The sequence below is a fragment of the Myxocyprinus asiaticus genome, chromosome 24 (genome assembly GCF_019703515.2).
Source record: "Myxocyprinus asiaticus isolate MX2 ecotype Aquarium Trade chromosome 24, UBuf_Myxa_2, whole genome shotgun sequence".
NCBI lineage: Eukaryota > Metazoa > Chordata > Actinopteri > Cypriniformes > Catostomidae > Myxocyprinus > Myxocyprinus asiaticus.
In genome coordinates this window covers 29,677,516-29,698,577 of record NC_059367.1, presented here as the reverse complement: position 1 = coordinate 29,698,577, position 21,062 = coordinate 29,677,516, and the positions used below count along the sequence as shown (strand labels likewise).

The 21,062-nt window shown below is 36.6% G+C and overlaps 1 protein-coding gene across 2 annotated transcripts in view; it reads left to right on the top strand.

Annotated features, from left to right (window-relative positions):
* Positions 1 to 10,130, top strand: part of LOC127414766 (solute carrier family 23 member 2-like) — a 95,463-nt gene extending 85,333 nt beyond the window's left edge. For both annotated transcript variants that reach the window (XM_051653033.1, XM_051653032.1), the window contains 7 exons: positions 62 to 182; positions 2,132 to 2,288; positions 2,936 to 3,083; positions 3,260 to 3,365; positions 4,023 to 4,290; positions 4,400 to 4,495; positions 4,973 to 10,130. In XM_051653033.1, coding sequence (XP_051508993.1) covers positions 62 to 182; positions 2,132 to 2,288; positions 2,936 to 3,083; positions 3,260 to 3,365; positions 4,023 to 4,290; positions 4,400 to 4,495; positions 4,973 to 5,226 — 1,150 coding nt within the window. In that variant the 3' untranslated portion in view covers positions 5,227 to 10,130. The remainder of the gene's footprint in view (positions 1 to 61; positions 183 to 2,131; positions 2,289 to 2,935; positions 3,084 to 3,259; positions 3,366 to 4,022; positions 4,291 to 4,399; positions 4,496 to 4,972) is intronic.
* The last annotated feature ends 10,932 nt before the right edge of the window (positions 10,131 to 21,062 follow it).

Below are 21,062 nucleotides of genomic sequence, written 5' to 3'. Positions count from 1 at the left end.
ATGTAACAGAGATCTGTTACTCTACTGATTCAGCATGCAAACTCTTCTCTCTTTTACACAGAACCATATTCCTGGTGCTGCTGTTCTCTCAGTATGCACGTAACGTCCAGTTGCCACTCCCCATTTACAAGTCCAAGAAGGGCTGGACTTCTTACCGCCTACAGTTGTTCAAGATGTTTCCAGTGAGTGTCTAGACAACAGTGCAAGACAAACACATATGTTCATTTCATTTTGCGTTAGATTGAGAGAGGAGGATTTGGAGGAGGTGAAGTAAAAGGAGTGGTGGATATTTTTGCTGCAGTAAAATGGCAAATAAAACAAAACAAAAAAATCAATTAGGGATGTGCAAAATTTCATAATATATAAAAGTATATTTGAAATCAACTAGTCTGTGGGTTGCCTAATCGGTCCAAAGTAAGCCGTGTAGAAATAGGCTTGTTTTTTAATTAGCCCTTATTCACGTTATTATGTCATAAAAGGATTATCGTGATTATTAGCAGTCTTGTGTCTCCAGCTCCCAGTAGCATGATTTGGTACTTTCTGAGGCTTGGCACTCGGTACCTGGGCCCTCCCATAATCCACCATTAGTTCCGATGACAGCCATAATGAACATGCTGTTTCAGAGATTAGGGCTTTTTGGCAAGGTTTTTTTTTTTTTAACAGAAGCACTCAGACAATGAGATGGCATTGAAAATGAGTGTGGGCGGCAGACAGAGGCAGCTAAAACACACGAACTGATCCTTGACGATTATCATAAGGGAGTTTCAGCATGCAGTGTTATTGATGAGGTTAGATAACATGACTTGCTTTGTGTTCAAGCAGTCTGAGATTCTCATCAGCATTTTGCATGAGAAGATTGACTGATTCTTAAAGTAGTTAGTTGGGTTTAGCTCTCTCTCTCTATCTCTCTCTCTCTCTCTCTCTCTCTCTCTCTCTCTCAATCTCTCAATTTCAGCTACAAAGGTACAATAAAATAAAATAAAGTAACAGTGCAGAGTAAAAAGAAAGTAGCATTTAACAAGTTTAACATTCCCATACTGTTCTGTCAATGTTTTACCGAAATACATTTTTCTGATGTAATAAAAATGGTTTCCTTTATCTGATTGGTACAAGACTTGGTGACTTTTTCCCCACTTGCCAGCTGAACACACACACACAAAAATTGGACTTGTTCGATAAGTCTAAGTGGTCATTTTGACAAATATATATATATATTTTTTATACAATCTATACATCAGCCACAATACTGAACAAACACACAGAAATGAAAGGGTGAGACTATACACTATAACACACAGCAATTTTATTTAATTTTATCAAATAAAATCTATACAAATCAGCCACAGTGCTTACAAATACATAAATGAGGGGGTGAGACCATGACACACTTACAGTGCTGCACACACACTCACGCACATGCAAACACATACACACACACACAGAGAGAAATAAATGAAGATGAACACAGCCAGAAGGCAGAACACAACACACACACACACACACCGAGACACACAGAGAGAGAGAGAAAGAACAAAGCCTGAGTCTGAGTCTAGGGGAAAGTTTACGCTTAGTCGCACCTTCCAGGCAAAAAACTGTATCTTTCTGACACTTAAAAAAAAAAAAAAGGCTAATCTTTGACAAAAAATAGTTTGATAATGTCTAAATATATATCAAAATGCATGACTTGTGTTAAAATTGAGAATTACTAAACAAAATGTGGCTGCATAGAACACTGCAGCCATCTACTGGTTATTATTGTTATACCAGATGGCAGCAATCTGCCCCTAATACATGAGAAATTCTCATGTTTTCTTCTTTTTTTTCCAAGTAGTTTTTTACTGTAGAAGTTAATACATTTTATTATGAATTTGCTTATTTGCATATGCAAATGAATGGTGAAATTGAGAAATGTATTAAATAAGAAACTTAAAATCCCTAAAGAAGTGCATAATTTTATTTTTTTTAATTCAGGGAAGAAGAAATGTTATAATTTCTTTAAAAACAAGTTACACCTGTAATGTTTCCATAAAGTAAGCAGCCCTACTTGAACAGAATAGGAAGGTTAAACAAAGAAGCATAAAGTAATATTAATTGAACAAGTAAGATAATGTCTCTCTATCTTTCTCTGTAGATCATCATGGCAATCTTGGTGTCTTGGTTTCTGTGTTTCATCTTTACGGTGACCGATGTGTTTCCTCCTGAGAAAAACAAGTACGGGTTCTACGCCCGCACGGACGCCCGACAGGGCATCGTGGCAGCCGCCCCCTGGTTCAAGATACCCTACCCCTGTGAGTGTGTGAACGTGTGTTAATAAAGAGTGGCCCCAAAAATATTTGTACTCTTAAGCCACATTTAATAATGTATGAAATGAATGTCTTTGCAATATATAATCAAATTTCAAACCAAGTGGTATGTATTTCAGAGAAATATAGCTCAAACACACTTTTCAAGCAAAACAGTTCACAAATGCAATTTTGTTAGGTTTTAAATTTATAAACCAATGGATATACAGTACTGCTCAACATTAAGACAAATTTAAGACAAGTTTTTGGATACTTTCTGGTTGTCAAACTTAATGAAACATGTTAATAGTTAATGTAACTACTAAGAAAAAGTCTACAGTAGCATCCTTTGTTTCATATGCCACTTGGTTTGATATTTTGTATTTAATGCAATGACATTCTGACATTTTTAACTGTGGCTAAATTGTTCAGAAGTGTCTACTTTTTTGGGCCACTGTATATGTGTTCCAGCATTTCAATGCATGTTACATTATGCTTGAGAGCTTGTTTTAAAATATTACTGTTGAGTAAACAAATAAGAAGCAGATCAATTGTGTAGTGAATCAGAGGTAGTAGTAAACCTTTATTTGAAAAGTATGTATTCTATGTGCTAAACCTGATTAGACAACCAAACAATGTTTTGTGTGTTGTAGTCCAATGGGGGCTGCCCACAGTGACCGCAGCAGGGGTGATTGGCATGCTCAGTGCTGTGGTTGCCAGTATCATAGAGTCCATTGGAGACTACTACGCCTGTGCCCGTCTCTCCTGTGCCCCTCCACCACCTATACATGCCATTAACAGGTATAACACACACATACTGTACACTGGTTATGTAATATCAATAGAAAGTGAAATTAAAGGTGCATGCAGCACAAGGATACAATTGCGCCAAATATCAAACCATTAAGATGCATATCATGTTTATTTTGCCCTAATACACCTTAAAAACAGAATCTTTGCTCATCTCTGTTTCTCAGAGGGATCTTTATAGAGGGTCTTTCCTGTGTTCTTGATGGCGTCTTTGGGACAGGGAATGGCTCCACATCTTCCAGCCCAAACATCGGTGTACTGGGCATCACAAAAGTACGGTCTTTTCCTGTTAAACCTCTCTTGTTCACACTTGCCTTTCTTTTGTGTTGTCTTTCCACTCACTTAACAACAAAACAATCAAAAACCATCACTGTCTTCATCAAATTGATCAAATTGCAAACCAGTCTCACTGTCTTTACAATGAGCCAGTAAAAATATATATATTTATTCATGGCAATATATTACATACTAGTTGACATTTTATAATTTAACAGATTAATATCATAATTGCTACTGTTTGTTACAGAGTAAATAATGTTTTAGTATGATATTTGGTATGATATATTATGTTCTTCTGTCTATATATGAATGCAGTTTGTGGACCATGCACTTAAGTTTTCATTCGTCATTACACTTATGGTGGAGTGACAATAAAATAATTTGATTTGACATAATCTGATAACACATAAATTATTGACATCACAATGACATAAAACCGCACAGGGAAGACTGTTTGAGACTTTATTACTTCATTTAGATCTACTGACATCAAATGAAATTTTCTTTAACTTAAGCAAGAGAGCGAGGTAAAAATGCAAATAAATGTAGTACATAACCAGGATTAAAATATTAACATTTAACAAATTACATTGATGGAGTACTGTCCTCTGATTGGTTGGTTTCTCCTCTATTTATGCTCTCATTGGGCAGGTGGGAAGCAGGCGGGTCATTCAATATGGTGCAGCTCTGATGCTGTTACTGGGAATGGTGGGTAAATTCAGCGCTCTTTTCGCATCATTGCCGGACCCAGTTCTGGGAGCGCTGTTCTGCACGTTGTTCGGCATGATCACCGCTGTTGGCCTTTCCAACCTGCAATTTGTGGACCTCAACTCTTCCCGCAACCTGTTTGTCCTTGGCTTCTCCATTTTCTTTGGCCTGGTCCTGCCCAGCTACCTCAAAGAGAATCCCCTAGTCACCGGTGGATACATAAACACACACTTACTTAACACAGATGAAAATGAATGATGACTGCATGACATTTGTCTTTAGGAACCAGTGAGAAACCTTGTTTTTTTCTTCTGTTGTAGGTATAGTGCAGATAGACCAGGTGCTGAATGTTCTCCTTACAACTGCCATGTTCGTTGGAGGTTCTGTGGCATTTGTGTTGGACAATACTATTCCTGGTAGGTGCAAATCTCACAATAAATTCATAAGATGCTATTTCTTCTGATTAGTCAGGAGAGGGAGATGTTGTATTTGTTTTCATAACATACATTTTCATTTGTTGTCTCCTCATCTTGTTGGTCATGTTGTTTCCTGTTGTAAATGGTTCCCACAGTCAAAGAGAAACCTAGAAATATCAGGGAATTTTTAAAATAAATTGTATGAAATATTCATGAAAAAAATCATGGAAATTTCTATAGTAAATATACACTTTTTGTACTTATGATATTTTATTGGATAGATTTATTCATTTCATTGGATAAATTGATTCTTTTCAATGAGTCGGTTCACAAATCAGTCAAAATGATGATTAGAGAATCAATCTGAATCAAAATGATTCTTAAAAATCCTTATCCAAGTATTATGCAAATTAATTGTTCAAAACGTGTGGGAACCCTGATTGTAAAGTTTTTTTCTTTTTAACACTTTGATTTAAGGCACTCCAGAGGAAAGGGGGATCCGTAAAATGAATCGTGGAAGCAGCGGATCTAAACGGGACGGAATGGAATCTTACGACCTTCCATTTGGTATGGATTTCCTGCGCCGCCATCGCATTTTCCAGTACCTCCCAATCAGCCCCACCTTTGTGGGCTACCAGTGGAGTGTTCTCACCCATAGCTGCCACGAGCAGAGCAAAAGGAGAGAGGACGACATTCCAGCAAAACCAGAACTGGGAGATAGTGGGGTATAGTTTTAGCCCCAGTAGATTTTAAGTGGGAGATATAATGATCACTGCAAACTTTCATTTCTACCCAGTCAGTTAAACCCCAGTCCACTGCTGTTTTAGTTCTTTAGTAAACAGCCAACTACAGTTTTCATCCCACAGTCCTTTAAAAACTCTGGAACTCTGGATTATTTTTGGTCGACTCATGAGGTTGCCAGCACTATGTTTTGTTTCTAGCTGTTGAAATGACTGTTGCTAAAACTCTTGACTGCACAACAGCTTGAGATATTATTTTAAGGTGTCTCCATGACAACGCTGAATAGATGCAATTCAGGCTGCACTAGTTTGTCTATTTTTTTGTGTGTGGTTGGACAGGAGAACAGAGACTGATCAATGAAAATCATTTTATAAAATCTACCAATTTTGAGACATCAGTGTTCCTTTTTTAGCAGACCTGCACTGCTTTGGGTGCACAAAGCATCATTAGAAACAACAGTGTTGATTGGATATGCTAGAACTGGAATTTATGAGTACTAATTAATAGTGACCACTGTCTCACATATGGAAGTATGTGAAAAATGACAAATGTCTTTAAAAAAAGTACACTGAATTGCACTTCTTGAAAAGTAAATGCATTGCATTAACAATGCTTGCATTTTTAGGGATGCAATTTTATATGGTTGTATATAGGGATGTCCCGATATGATTTTTGGAGAATGAGTACGAGTACCGTCACTTTTTTTGCCAGATTTTTTTGTTTTATTTTTTTCTGAATTCCATATCAACGGTTTCATTTTTATCATCAAAATTATGCTTAAATGCATTGATTAAAACTTTAATCAAATTAAAATATAACAATTAATTTTCAAAATAATATTGTATTTATTTTTATCAAATGAAGTGCTATTATACAGAACCTCACAGCACAATCCAAAATACAACATTGGAGCTATTTTTGTCACTGCTTAACAGAACATCATAGATGTGAGATATTGCTTAAGTATAATACAATTACTATTGATTTATTATTAGTAGTAGTAGTATTACAGTGAATATTACATAGCAATACAGTAGTGATCTATTTCTGTTGTATGTTTTTCCCTTTAAATTGAGCTTTTATTTTGGCTGAGCATTTATTTTGAACGACGGTAGGCTTCAGAATCCAGTCAAACTGGTCGCTGCGTGACTCAAAGTGATTATTAAACCGCAAAAGGCTGCTATTTAATTAAATATGTAGTCTGTATGTGACTCACGCAAAAAAGTGAATTACCGCTCTGCTCTCTATCATCTGCTACAAGCAAGGTGCGCGATGCTCATTATGGTGTTTTCCATGTATGAGTCAAAGATCTCTAAAAGGGATGAGCACTTTGTGTCTGCGTGTCAGCTTTTGCGATTTAATATTCTCATTAGGACACAACGTGATTTTAATTGTGTGCTGAATGTTTGCAGAATGACATCGTACGTCAGATGGTATCGGTTTTTGGTATCGAAGCATTTTTACAAGCACATGTACAAGTACAACAGCACGGTATCGGACCCAATTCCAATACCAGTCTTGGTATCGGGACATCCCTAGTTGTATATTTAAGCTGTGAATATTTGAATTGAAAAAAAACAAATCATAATTAAAAATTCAATTATACCTTCCAAAGCTTCAGTTCCAAACAATTCAGTTTTTTTTTTTATTATTATTTCATCTTTTATTATTCGACAGGTAATATTCGGTCCATTATATTTTGCTTTGCAAATTCGCCCATTAAATTTCAGTGGTTAAAATTTGGTTGAAAATTCAATCTTGTACATCCTGGCATTGCAGGAAAAGCAGTAGTGTGCCGATGCATAATGTTCACTGAATATTTTGGAACTGAACTTTGGAAGGTGAATATTTATGATTGAATTTTTAATGATGAAATTTTGTATGAAATGTTTTCAGTTGAAATATTCATAGCTTCAATATACAACCATATGAAATTGCATCCCTAAAAAAATGCAAGTACTGTTAATAAGCACTGTTTATTTTTCAAATTCACAATGTTTTTTTTTTCCACGTATGCACAAAAACACATGCTCACACTTGCTTAATGCATATCACTGGCTGGGATCCTATTAATGCAAGCAGTGTATTTAAGTTTACATTGTAATGCAAGGTTAGTGTGCTTTATGTTTGAATTGCACTGCTTGTTAAAGCAAGAATTAACGCACAAAATGTAGTCATACCTATTTTGCTCGTTCCTAATTGAACTTCCAGTGTCTTGCTTCCAAAAATCTAACTTTGTTGTGTCCAGTTACCTAAATTATGTTCATATGTCTTAAATGTATGGAAAATTATTTACTTATACAAAATGTATGTAATTTGTTTTGTGCAGGAATGATGTAGTAAATGGAAATAGTTCTTTATATCCATTAGTGCTGCTATTTTGATAAATAGCTAATGTCACCGGAGTGCAAAATGGCATTTTAATACTGAAGTTAAGAAAAAGATATCACCTGGTTATACATTTTTCTTATCAGCAGTAAGAAATGTAATTTCTGCCACTTCAAAATGCAAATGTTCCACAGGAATACAAAAGGCTGAATGCAGATAGCTATGCAGCAGATTAAACAATACAAAAAAGCAATGAATGAATAATCAGTGTATGGTTTGCAAAAGAAGGAAGACTGGAAGAGAAGGAAAGAATAACTTGAATAGCTGCATTTATGAAGTCTTTTCAAAACACCTTTTTACCTGGATCTTTCCATTTGTAGAATCCTGTTCAGTACGCCAAGTTTCTGATCTGTCCTTCATTTGATAAAGGTGGCACTGCACACACGTGGTAGGTTTTGGGCACAGAGAGGAAAAGAATGTTGACGATGGGCATTTTGTGACTTGCTTCTCAATTTGTACAAATCCTATTATACTGCATTATCACAATCTATTCTTTATTTTTTTGCCATTACTATTTTCTCATGTTTGGTTTACAGGCCTTTTTTATATGACTTATATTAAAAACATCTGTACAAAAACAATGTTAAAATGTACAATATCAGCAACTGTTTTAAACGCCTTCAAATTCCATAGAAGATTTCAGTCAGCTACTTTTAAACGGACTGCTGTTTGATGACATCAGGGGGCATGAATGAGCCAAATATGCGCAAATGTTTCAATTATGTGCAGAAGTGCTTTGATAACCTCACTTAAGAGTGCCACCTGATGGTTATATCTGTACCAGAGGCTTGCACCCTCAAACTTATTCCTCTTGGGATGCAGAGTTTCTTTTCTTTCTTTCTTTCTTTATTTATTTATTTATATGTAGTATGTCTGCTATCTTTGTATACATTCTTTTGTTGCCTGCACAACTGAAAGAAAGAAGTCCTAAAGAAAAAAAAATAGTTCATTTGATCTGTTAGACTATGCTTGCCAGCTTGATGGAATGAGAAATTGCAATTTTATATGAACACAGTTCCAAGATTTTCAACATACTTGGTGCTTCCTAAGTGTGCCATTCCAAGAAATGTTTATGAGATATTTTATTTTATTTTTCTCTGGAAAATGCAGTCTCTCTCATTCTAGCTGACCTGTAATGCAGCCTTCGGAACTAATTAGCCAGTTTTTGGTTTGTTTTGTATTTGTTTCTAACAGAAAGTTTTATTAATTCAAGGACCATTTTACTTGGTAACTCAGTGTTACACCTGTTGTTTTGTTTTCAGCCTTATTTTCAGATTTTACAAAGGTTCTGCAGTCTTACTTTGTAGAATATTCAGAGAGTGTAGGGAGAGTGTACTCTAAGTAACAGTATTTGGGACCTGAAAAGCCAGATCTGAGATATGGTGCTGTATGCAAGGTGATGGTAAATCACTTATTGTTAACTGGAACTTGGAACAGAGTGCTGCAGTATTGAGTAGAATCAGATGTAGAATCCAGTTAACTCAAAGTCAAGACATACATTTGATACTGTAAGCATTGGAGGAGGTCAAAAATCCATGACTATAGTACTTTTTGTTCCCAAAATAAATCCTATTTTACAACAACCAGCACTCCTGAGTGTAATTAATTGTCTGAGATTCTTTATCCAATGTAAATGCAACTAAGAAAGCCACCCCATCTCTCAGCATCTATAGTGCTTGCCGTTGTGTCAGTCCTAATCTAACAATTTGTTCCCCTCAAATTGTTTATGTTATTGAATGCAGAATATGACTCAAATGGACCTTTTTATGAAGACCTCTTACCAATCTGAAGTGCCATCTTACCAATTTTTAGCATCTGTCTTTGCCCAAAATTCACAATTATTAGTGCCTAATGCTTTATTGATGCTAAATATGGTTTTGATAAGAGAATATTGTGATATAACAAGATGATTGGATGAAACTCAGTATCAGCTCAGAAAGGTTGTGATTGGTCTTAATAACACGGTTGTAGAGAGTTTGATTCAAAGAAAAATAAAGACCTTCAGTTTTGTTGAGGGGGACATATTTAAAGAATATACTGAAATGTACAATATCTTTTCAATGTTTATTCTTGTTTTTATACATTTATTTTGTGTTTTTACTGACCAAAATGTGTTTGTAAAAAAAATAACGCATATAATCTTGAATCATCATGCTGCGGAGCGCACCATTTTGTTACATTTTTATTTAAGAGTAATACTAATTCTCTCTTTTTTTTTTTTGTTTTTTTTTTTGTCTTTTTGTCTTTTTTAAATCTGTAGTTCAATGGAATAGTTTTGTTAGCTAGATCTTTTTCATATTGTATTTTTCTAACATTGCTTCCTGTTCATGTTAATAGTAGTATAAATTGACAAAGAGGTGAAATTATAGATCTATGAATATATAAATATATATTGAATTAAGTACAGAGTGTGCTATATTCTTGGACCAGGCATTGTGGCTCCTGTTAGTAGCAACAGCAGAAATTTTGTTCCTTGTTCCTAAAAATATTTAATAAAATGTTTCGGAGCAAATCATAAAGTCTCGTTTTGTTCTTTTTGTGCCTGTGATGTATTTAAATGAGCAAAATGATACAAATATTTTGCTTCGATGTTTTAATCAAGTGTCTATAGACTAATCACTATTTGCAGGTAAATCAAACACTTGTGGATAACCAAAACTTTAGACCAGTGAATCTCAAACTTTGCACACCAAGTCCCAGAGCTGCAATTGTTACCTCAAGAGTCTATTTTTACTTGAATTAACCCATAAAAAAATACTTTTGTTTGCGTAAACTTATTTGTCAGGTAGATTTAGTCCGATTAAATAGCCTAACATTTGTGACTTGAATAAAACCAGTTAAATTAGATGTTACCCACATGAAGCACATTTTAAGGTAACAGGAAAAAAAGGTCTGTCTTGGTATGATGAAGAGCCATTTTTTCAGTAATCTTGCATTCTAGCATGTTCCAAATTATTCCAATCTTAATAAGACAAATCACTTTCAGGGTCAGACAGGAATAACAATCTATTCACAATAAAAACAGGAGTAAGAAAATGCTAAACTTCTCTAAGTAATCCTGAAGTGTATCATTAAAATTCTGAATTGAAGACTTTAGTCTACCGTTACAACATTCTAAATCAGTAAACCAAATCATACATAATTGTAAACAGCTTTAAGATCTCCCTTTTTATTTTCACTAAATAGAGAAATGAAAATATAATTCAACGCCAACAGAATTACGCATAAAAATGTATTAGATTATAAGAGAGCCAACATAACTTAAGTTAATAAAATTAACTTAAATAGGGGAAGAGTAAATTATATATCATATCAAGCATACAAAAAAGTTATTAATAACTGAGACATAAATGGGATCATATACTACTGACATATATATATATATATATATATATATATATATATATATATATATATATATATATATATATATATATACACACACACACACACACACACTCTACCGGTCAAAAGTTTTGAAACACTTGACTGAAATTTTGTTTAGTCACAACATAATTCACATAGTTCCATTTATGTTATTCCATAGTTTTGATGACTTTATTATTCTAAAATGTGAAAATTATAATAAAGAATGAGTAAGTGTTTCAAAGCTTTTGACCAGCAGTGTGTGTGTGTGTGTGTGTGTGTGTGTGTGTGTGTGTATATATATATATATATATATATATATATATATATATATACACTATATTGCCAAAAGTATTCGCTCACCCATCCAAATAATTGAATTCAGGTGTTCCAATCACTTCCATGGCCACAGGTGTATAAAATGAAGCACCTAGGCATGCAGACTGTTTCTACAAACATTTGTGAAAGAATGGGCCGCTCTCAGGAGCTCAGTGAATTCCAGCGTGGTACTGTGATAGGATGCCACCTGTGCAACAAGTCCAGTCGTGAAATTTCCTCGCTACTAAATATTCCACAGTCAACTGTCAGTGGTATTATAACAAAGTGGAAGCGATTGGGAATGACAGCAACTCAGCCACGAAGTGGTAGGCCACGTAAAATGACAGAGCGGGGTCAGCGGATGCTGAGGCGCATAGTGCGCAGAGGTCGCCAACTTTCTGCAGAGTCAATCGCTACAGACCTCCAAAGTTCATGTGGCCTTCAGATTAGCTCAAGAACAGTGCGTAGAGAGCTTCATGGAATGGGTTTCCATGGCCGAGCAGCTGCATCCAAGCCAAGTGCAATGCAAAGCGTCGGATGCAGTGGTGTAAAGCACACCACCACTGGACTCTAGAGCAGTGGAGAAGCGTTCTCTGGAGTGACGAATCACGCTTCTCCATCTGGCAATCTGATGGACGAGTCTGGGTTTGGCGGTTGCCAGGAGAACGGTACTTGTCTGACTGCATTGTGCCAACTGTGAAGTTTGGTGGAGGGGGGATTATGGTGTGGGGTTGTTTTTCAGGAGCTGGGCTTGGCCCCTTAGTTCCAGTGAAAGGAACTCTGAATGCTTCAGCATACCAAGAGATTTTGGACAGTTCCATGCTCCCAACTTTGTGGGAACAGTTTAGGGATGGCCCCTTCCTGTTCCAACATGACTGCGCACCAGTGCACAAAGCAAGGTCTATAAAGACATGGATGAGCGAGTTTGGTGTGGAAGAACTTGACTGGCCTGCACAGAGTCCTGACCTCAATCCGATAGAGCACCTTTGGGATGAATTAGAGCGAAGACTGCAAGCCAGGCCTTCTCGTCCAACATCAGTGTCTGACCTCACAAATGTGCTTCTGGAAGAATGGTCAAAAATTCCCATAAACACACTCCTAAACCTTGTGGAAAGCCTTCCCAGAAGAGTTGAAGCTGTTATAGCTGCAAAGGGTGGGCCGATGCCATATTAAACCCTATGGATTAAGAATGGGATGTCACTTAAGTTCATATGCGTCTAAAGGCAAATGAGCGAATACTTTTGGCAATATAGTGTATATATAGTGCATTCAGAAAGTATTCAGACCCCTTCATTTTTTTTTTCACATTTTGTTATGTTGCAGCCTTATGCTAAAATGCTTTAAGTTATATCAATCTACACTCCATTACCCATAATGACAAAGCAAGAACCAGATTATTTATAACTTTGCGAATTTATTAAAAATTCTGGGTAGCCTGGGTAGCTCAGTGGTAAAGACGCTGTCTACCACCCCTGGAGTTCGCTAGTTAGTTCGCTAGGGCATGCTGAGTGACTCCAGCCAAGTCTCCTAAGCAACCAAATTGGCCCGGTTGCTAGGGAGGGTAGAGTCACATGGGGTAACCTCCTCGTGATCACTATAATGTGGTTCGTTCTCGGTGGGGCGCATGGTGAGTTGAGCGTGGTTGCCGCGGTGGGTGGCGTGAAGCCTCCACACACGCTATGTCTCCGTGGCAACGCGCTCAACAAGCCACGTGATAAGATGCGTGGGTTGGCGGTCTCAGACGCAGAGGCAACTGGGATTCGTCCTCCACCACCTGGACTGAGTCGAATCACTACGCGACCACGAGGACTTAAAAGCACATTGGGAACTGGGAATTCCAAATTGGGAGAAAAAGGGGGGAAAATCCAAAAAAAAGAAAAAACTGAAACATCACATTAACATAAGTATTCAGATCCTTAACACAGTACACAGAAGTTCATCCTGGATTAACTGCAGATGTTCACATAGATGCATTGTCCAATGTTAGTTGACTGATGAAGGCTTTTTTTGGCAATTAATTGATAGTCTATGTATTCCATTTTAAGAGTCCATCATTAGACCAGGGTGATGCAGAAAGAGATCAGTGAGATGTACCGCAGTTCAACTGGCAGGTCATTACGGTGAGGTCTACCTTAAGTCCAAGGTTCAGGCAGTGGCATATGAAGTATCCCATGTCTTATGGTTGGAGTTGGCATCAGTTCATCCTCTGAAGTCCATCGTAATAGACTGAAGTTATGTCTGGCTGGCACCGGCTGCATTTAGTCATCATCACTCAGAGACACGTTGCAGTGGAGTCTGACATCAAGCAGGAACGGAGCTGGATCTGGCCAGCTCTGGTAACCTTGGGATATGAATCAAAGGAAACAATTAGAATAATATTAGCGTAGATGCCATTCAATTTGTTGTGGAGTTATAGATCATGATAAATGTTTCTGGTTTCGGCAGACCTAACTAAAGCAGCCTAATTGTGAGTTGGTGGATAAATTAGGTGTGCGCTCGGCTAAATAGATGTGTCTTTAGTCTAGACTTAAACTCAATGAGTGTGTCTGCATCCCAAACAGTGTTAGGGAGACTATTCCATAGTTTAGGAGCCAAATAGGAAAAGGATCTACCTCCTTTTGTGGATTTTGATATTCTAGGAACTATTAACAGGCCAGAATTTTGCGATCGTAACGAACGTGATGGAATATAGCGTGGTAGAAGGTCACTTAAGTATTGCGGAGCTAGACCATTCAAAGCTGTGTACGTAGTCAATACAATTTTTCAATTAATATGAAATTAATTGAAAAAAAAAGATGATAAAATGGGGCTAATATGATCATATTTCTTGGTTCTAGTCAGCACTCTGGCTGCTGCATTTTGAACCAGTTGAAGTTTATTTATTGAACTTACTGGACATCCTCCCAATGCATTACAATAATCTAGTCTTGAGGTCATGAATGCATGAATTAGTTTTTCGGCATCAGCAACAGAGAGCATGTGTCATAACTTAGCAATATTTCTGAGGTGGAAGAAAGCTGTTCTACAAACATTGGAAATTTGATTGTCAAATGACATATTGGTATCAAATATAACACCCAAGTTCTTCGCTGTAGAAGACGATGTAACAGTACATTCATCGAGAGTCAAATTATATTTTAGCGGCTTATTTTTAGATGTTTTTGGTCCAATAATTTGTACCTCTGTTTAGATGGAATTGAGTAGAAGGAAATAGTCATAGTCAGCTTACCTTACAGAAATATAGGGATGTATGTGCCCAACCTGTGCAATCCTTGGGATATCTCTTCTGTTCATTACAAATTATTAACTTTGGCATGTTAGATATTGCTGGAGGTCTTTTTAAATAATTTTGGTAACCCATAAGTAATGAGTCAAGTGTTACCACATAAATATGAAGGAAGGTTTCTGTCATTATGGGTTATGGAGTGTATATTGATGTGGAAATTATTTTTATTTAAAGCATTTTAGCATAAGGCTGCAACATAACAATATGTGAAAAAAATTAAGGGGTCTGAATACTTTTTGAATGCTATATATATATATATATATATATATATATATATATACACACACACACACACACACACACACACACACACACACACACACACAGGGTTTGGGAGTAACGAAATGCATGTAACGGGATTAAGTATTTAAAATACAAAATATCAGTATCTGTATTCCACTACAGTTACAGTTTAAATCATTGTTAATCAGAATACAGTTACATTCAAAATGTATTTTGATTACTGAAGAGATTACTTTGCATTTTATTGTCATTTGTTTCATTTAATGTTTAGACTATTCAGTTGGAAAACATTTATCTATATAAAAGATGCAATCTGAGGAGCTTTTGAACAGCAGTGAAACACTTTCTTAAGATGTGTTACATTCATACAAGTTCATACTGTTGTGAGTGAAAAGGTGTATATGAAGGAATTTTCCCTTGGGAGCTTAATAGAGGAGCTACATCACTTTTCTACAGTTTAACAAGAAAACAGTTAGAAACGCTTTGACAGATGAAACATAAATCCAATAAATACATGATTATACACCTTGTCAAAGTTTTTTGTGAAGTTAGGGTATTTTTACAAGAAATGCTAACCAGTGTAACCTTTAACATTGTATAGAAAGCTACAATCAATATATCTATGATGAAAATGCACGTTGGAGCATAACTTTTTTTTCTCTAGTAAGACCTTTGATATTAGAGCAAAGATGTACTGCAAAAATCTTATTCTTAATGAGAATTTAAATATTGTTTTTCTGTAAAATATCAAAAAATTCTTAAAGCAAGATAAATCTAAGTGAATTTTCTTACTTTATTTACTTGTTTATAGTCAAAACAAGTGAAAAATTTGCCAGTATTGAAGAAGTAATCCAAAGTGTTTAGATTACATTACTGACTTTGAGTAATCTAACGGAATACGTTACAAATTAAATTTACAGCATGTATTCTGTAATCTGTAGCGGAATACTTTTTAAAAGTAACCTTCCCATCCCTGTATATATATAAGTGGGTCATACACACACAGCATCAAAATCATATAAAAACATCAAACACCGAGTTTTGGTAGCCCATTTCTAAAAAGAGGTACAAAAGCTTTAATGTAAATCCTAAGATCTCTTTGAAAATTTGAAAAGGGGTGTTCAATAGCTCTTTACACCATGAATAAAACACATGACAAGCTAATCATTAAGTTTCAAAGAAAAGTTTTTACAGTCCTAACACCACTAGTGACTATCTTGAGCTGTGACATTAGCAGACAGGAAAAAAATATCATTCCAAAATCCATCACTGGCAAAACATCTGCTTTAATGAAATATTTGTGATGTATATGTTGCCTTTTAAATGATGTTCAGTAGAAGACAGTTGTTGAAAGTGATTATGTATTAGTTATTTAGGCATCTCAACAGTAAGAGACAAAATTGTATTCACTGTACAATCTACAATGATTTTTTAAAAATAATTTAAATCATCAAATCAAGTCATTCCCAGTTGAGTTCAGTATAAAGAAGCACTTAGTACATTGTGCATACATACTGTATACTTAAAGGTGCACTCAGAATTTTTTTCCTCATTAAAAAAGTTTAATTCCTAAAGACATGAACTAATTTTGCAATATATGTAGGAAATCATTACCACTCACATTAAAATGAAGACTCCAGTCATATAAGTAACCTTATAAAAGCTGTTTTATTCTACATGGAGAGGGTCCACACATGGGGCTGCCATGTTAGAATCACATGACCAGCCAAATACTACTCGCAGCCAAATACTACTCAATCTCAGTAACCGTCCTGTTATTTTACACTTTCACTCATTGATTGAAGTAATCATGGCTAGGTCACGTGACGGCATGCGAGGAGCAGACGTGTAAACGGCGAGCTCTGCACACTTTGCTAGTTTTTTTTATTATTTTCATGTTATAATCCGGTGAGATTCGATACACCCAGCTACATATTTTTCTTTGAGGTAAACATGGCAAAAAAGTCAAAATCCTCGGGCTCTGGAGACATTAAAAGACACTTATGCGCTCAAGCTGAAACCTCTGATGGGCCTGCGGACCAGGGATTCGGTTTGGATGGTGCAGCGGGAGAAATTCGCGTCAACTTTTCTTAAGCATAAGAAATGTGATATAGTGTTTCTTCAAGAAACACATCTTTCCTCGCAGGAAGCTGAAAAATTTGGGAAGATATGGGGTGTTTTCTTTAGTGCTGGCTCAAGTAAGAGCAGGGGAGTCATTACTTTGATAAGTAAACATCTACAATTCAAATCTCTCAAACAGATTAAAGATAAATTAGGGAGAATCATTATTGTTTTAGCAGAAATTCAAGGTTGGTTTGGCTAATATTTATGCACCTAACACTGATGATCAGGGCTTTTTTATTGATCTCGAAGGGATGTTACAAGCCGCTGGCACCCCTCATAATATAATATTGGGAGGAGACTTTAATCTTTTGATGGACTCAGTCCTTGATCATATTGAAGCAAAAGTGTGTAAGCCCCCTAGAGCAACACTGACGCTTCACATAATGTGTAAAAATCTTGGTCTTGCAGATATTTGGTGACTTTTGAACCCATCTGGTAGGGACTATACATTTTTTTCATCAGTCCATAAGATTTATTCTAGAATACATTTTTTTTTTTTTTAGTCCCTCATTTCATCTGTTGTGGATTGCTCAATTGGAAACATCTTAGTTTCAGATGGTGAGTTTAGAAGTGTTGCCACATACGGAGAAAACGAAATCATATAGTTGGCACTTTAATGTATCCCTTTTGCAAAATCCTGATTTCCAACAAATGTTAAAGACTGAAATCAATGTTTATATGGAGACCAACTGGTCCTCAGTATCTTCTGTGGTCATGGCTTAGGAAGCACTTAAGGTGGTTCTTAGGGGTCAGATCGAACAGTATGCCTCATTCATCAAAAAATCCAAAGCACGAGAACTTGTGGAGTTGGAAGGAAATATTAAAAGTGCAGAGGCAGAGCTGAAGCACCGTATGTCAGCTGATGGCCTCAGAGAATTGACCCGAATGAAATACAGATATAATACTATTTTGTCACGGAAAGTGGAGTTTTGGTTATTCAGGGCAAGACAGTCGTACTTTGAGTCAGGGGGACAAAGCAGGGAAGCTTTTGGCTAGATATATAAAGCAGAGAGAGTCTTTTTCTACCATTCCCTCAGTGAAATCTGCTGGTGGTGAAATTTTTATGCCTTTAAAGAGTTCTATCCTGATCTTTATAGTTCCATGTCTTTGTCTACTGATGAAGATATTAGAAAATTTGTGGAACCATTAGAACTCCCTAAATTGATGACTGAGCAAAAAAATTATCTTGATTCTGAGATAACCTTGGCGGAGCTTGACGAGGTAATTAAGTCCTTACCTACAGGCAAGGCTCCGGGGCCAGATGGTTTTGCCATTGAATTTTTTAGATCTTATGCTATAAGATTGGTTCCACTTTTGTTAGAAGTTTATACTGAATCATTAAAGAATGGAAAGCTTCCTCCAACCATGACACAAGCCTGGATCAGTCTGATTCATAAAAAGGACAAAGATCCAAGTGAGTGTAAAAGTTACCGTCCAATTTACCTGATCCAGCTAGATGTAAACATTTTGTCAAAAATTTTGGCTAACCGATTAAGTGAAGTTATGACATCTCTTATACATATAGATCAGGTGGGGTTTATTCGGAGTCGTAGCTCTTCTGGTAACATTAGGCGTTTCATCAATATCATGTGGTCAGTAGTGAATGATCAGTCTCCGGTCACTGCCATCTCACTTGACGCCGAAAAGGCATTTGATATGGTAGAATGGGATTATCTTTTTAAGATTTTGGAAATGTGTGGGTTCGGGAGTACATTTATTGGTTGGATTAAGTTACTTAATAGACACCATGTAGCAGCGATACAAACAAATGGATTAATTTCTGATTATTTTACTCTGGATAGTGGCACTAGGCAGGGTTGCCCTCTTTCCCCATTATTGTTCTGTCTTGCCCTGGAACCATTAGAAACCACGATAAGAAAGGAGGATGATTTTCCAGGGGTGATGGTGGGAGGCGTAGCGCATAAGCTTCTGCTTTACGCAGATTATATTTTATTATTTGTCTCTGACCCTACTAGATCTATGCCTTGCCTCCACAGAATTATTAATTCCTTTTCCAAGTTCTTAGGATACAAAGTCAGTTGGTCTAAATCCGAAGCTTTGACTCTGACAGTGTACTGTCCAGTAACGGCCTTCCAGCCGGGCGCCTTCCAGTGGCCCAACCAGGGCATTAAGTATTTGGGTATTTTATTCCCAGCAAATTTGTCTGATTATTTAGAGTTAATTTTGACACTTTAATAAAAAGGTTTTCAAGTGATGTTGACAGTTGGGCTTCATTACATATATCGATGATTGGGAAGGTTAATGTTATTAAAATGAATTGTATTCCAAAATGTAACTACCTGCTACAATCTCTCCCTGTAGATGTCCCCCTCTCTTATTTCAAGCAATTTGATAGCATAGCGAAGTCCTTCATTTGGAATGGTAAGCGTCCCAGACTGCATTTCAATAAGTTACATAGGCCGATTGACAAAGGTGGGCTAGGCCTACCCAAGATTTTGTTTTATTACTATGCGTTCAGTCTCAGACATTTGGCTCATTGGTCACTTCCAACTGAGAGAGCCCCTCCCTGGTTTGGTATTGAACAGGAAGTTCTTGCCCCTATTTCGCCATTGCAAAGCCTCTCTATCAAAATAATCGGAGAAGTTAAGTTACACCCCATTATTTCGCATTTGCACTCGGTATGGACAAAAGTGTCCAGAGTGTTTAACTCTGACATTTATTTAAATGTTGCCTCGAGCATATGGCAGAACCCAAGATTGTGTATTGGTAAGTCCCCTTTCTGCTGGTCAGAGTGGATTGTGAGGGGGGTTACTACACTTGGTGACCTATATGAGAGTGGAGTGTTGAAATCTTTTGAAAATTTGGTTCAACATTTTGGGTTTTATAGGTATTTACAACTGTGCCGCCTGCTTTGTACTGTTTTTGGGAGTAGCACACACCCGCCTAAAGTGGCAGATACTCTGGGAGAGGTGATTACTGCTTTTGGAAAAGGTCATTAGGCATCAGTGTATTACTACCTGCTAATTCAGAGTCTGGGGTATGGAGCTTTAACTTCTATCAAGAGAGTATGGGAGAAAGATTTCAACTTGGTATTGGAGGAGGGAGTGTGGGCTAAGATTCTTAAAAACGTTAAAACTGCATCTAGAGATGTAAGGGTGCGTCTTATGCAATTCAAGATTTTGCATAGATTTTATTGGACCCCCGCTAGACTGTATAGGCTTGGTCTTAAAGACACACCCACCTGCTGGCGTTGCCAATCGGAGGATGGAGACATGGCCCATGTTTTTTGGTGTGCTGAGATCCAGAAATTCTGGTTGAAGGTTCAGAATTTTGTGTGTGACGTGGTAGGCACTCGGGTTTCGTTTTGCCCCAGACTTTGTGTTCTAGGCGATGGGGTGGTCATCGATGTGGGGGATAGTCATATAGAGAATTGGGTTCTGACATGTTTGATGATCGCCAGGCAGGTTATTTTGAGGGGTTGGACATCAGCTGGTGCACCCCCATATACGGAGTGGTGCACGGAGATGGAGAGGGTGGCGGCTTATGAAAAGGTGTCATTGGGAAGACGGGTTGACTTCGATTTGTTTGTCGGGAAATGGGGCAAGTATTTGGAGTTTTTGGAGGGCTCTCGGGGTGGGGCGTGGAGAGAGTAGTGTAGTATATAAGTGACTATGATTATATATATATATATAGGGGTTGTGGGGTTTAAATGTTGATTGTATATATATATATATATATATATATATATATATATATATATATATATATATATATATATATATATAATAATCATAGTCACTTAAAACTTTACTAACCTACTCTCTCCATGCCTCACCACGAGAGCACTCCAAAAACTAAAAATACTTGCCCCATTTCCCAACAAACAAACCTAAGTCATATATATATATATATATATATGTGTGTGTGTGTGTGTGTGTGTGTGTGTGTTTTGTTTTGCTTTTCTTTATTATTGTAAGATTTAATAAAAAATGTTAATTACAAAAAATAAAAATAAAAAATAAAAACAATAATCATGGCTGACTGTGAATACTAAATTTCTACAATGGCATCTGAAACTGAAAACTATTGAGTTTAAATGATGCTGCATCCAAGCCGCTAGGTGTCAGTGTTAGTCCAAGA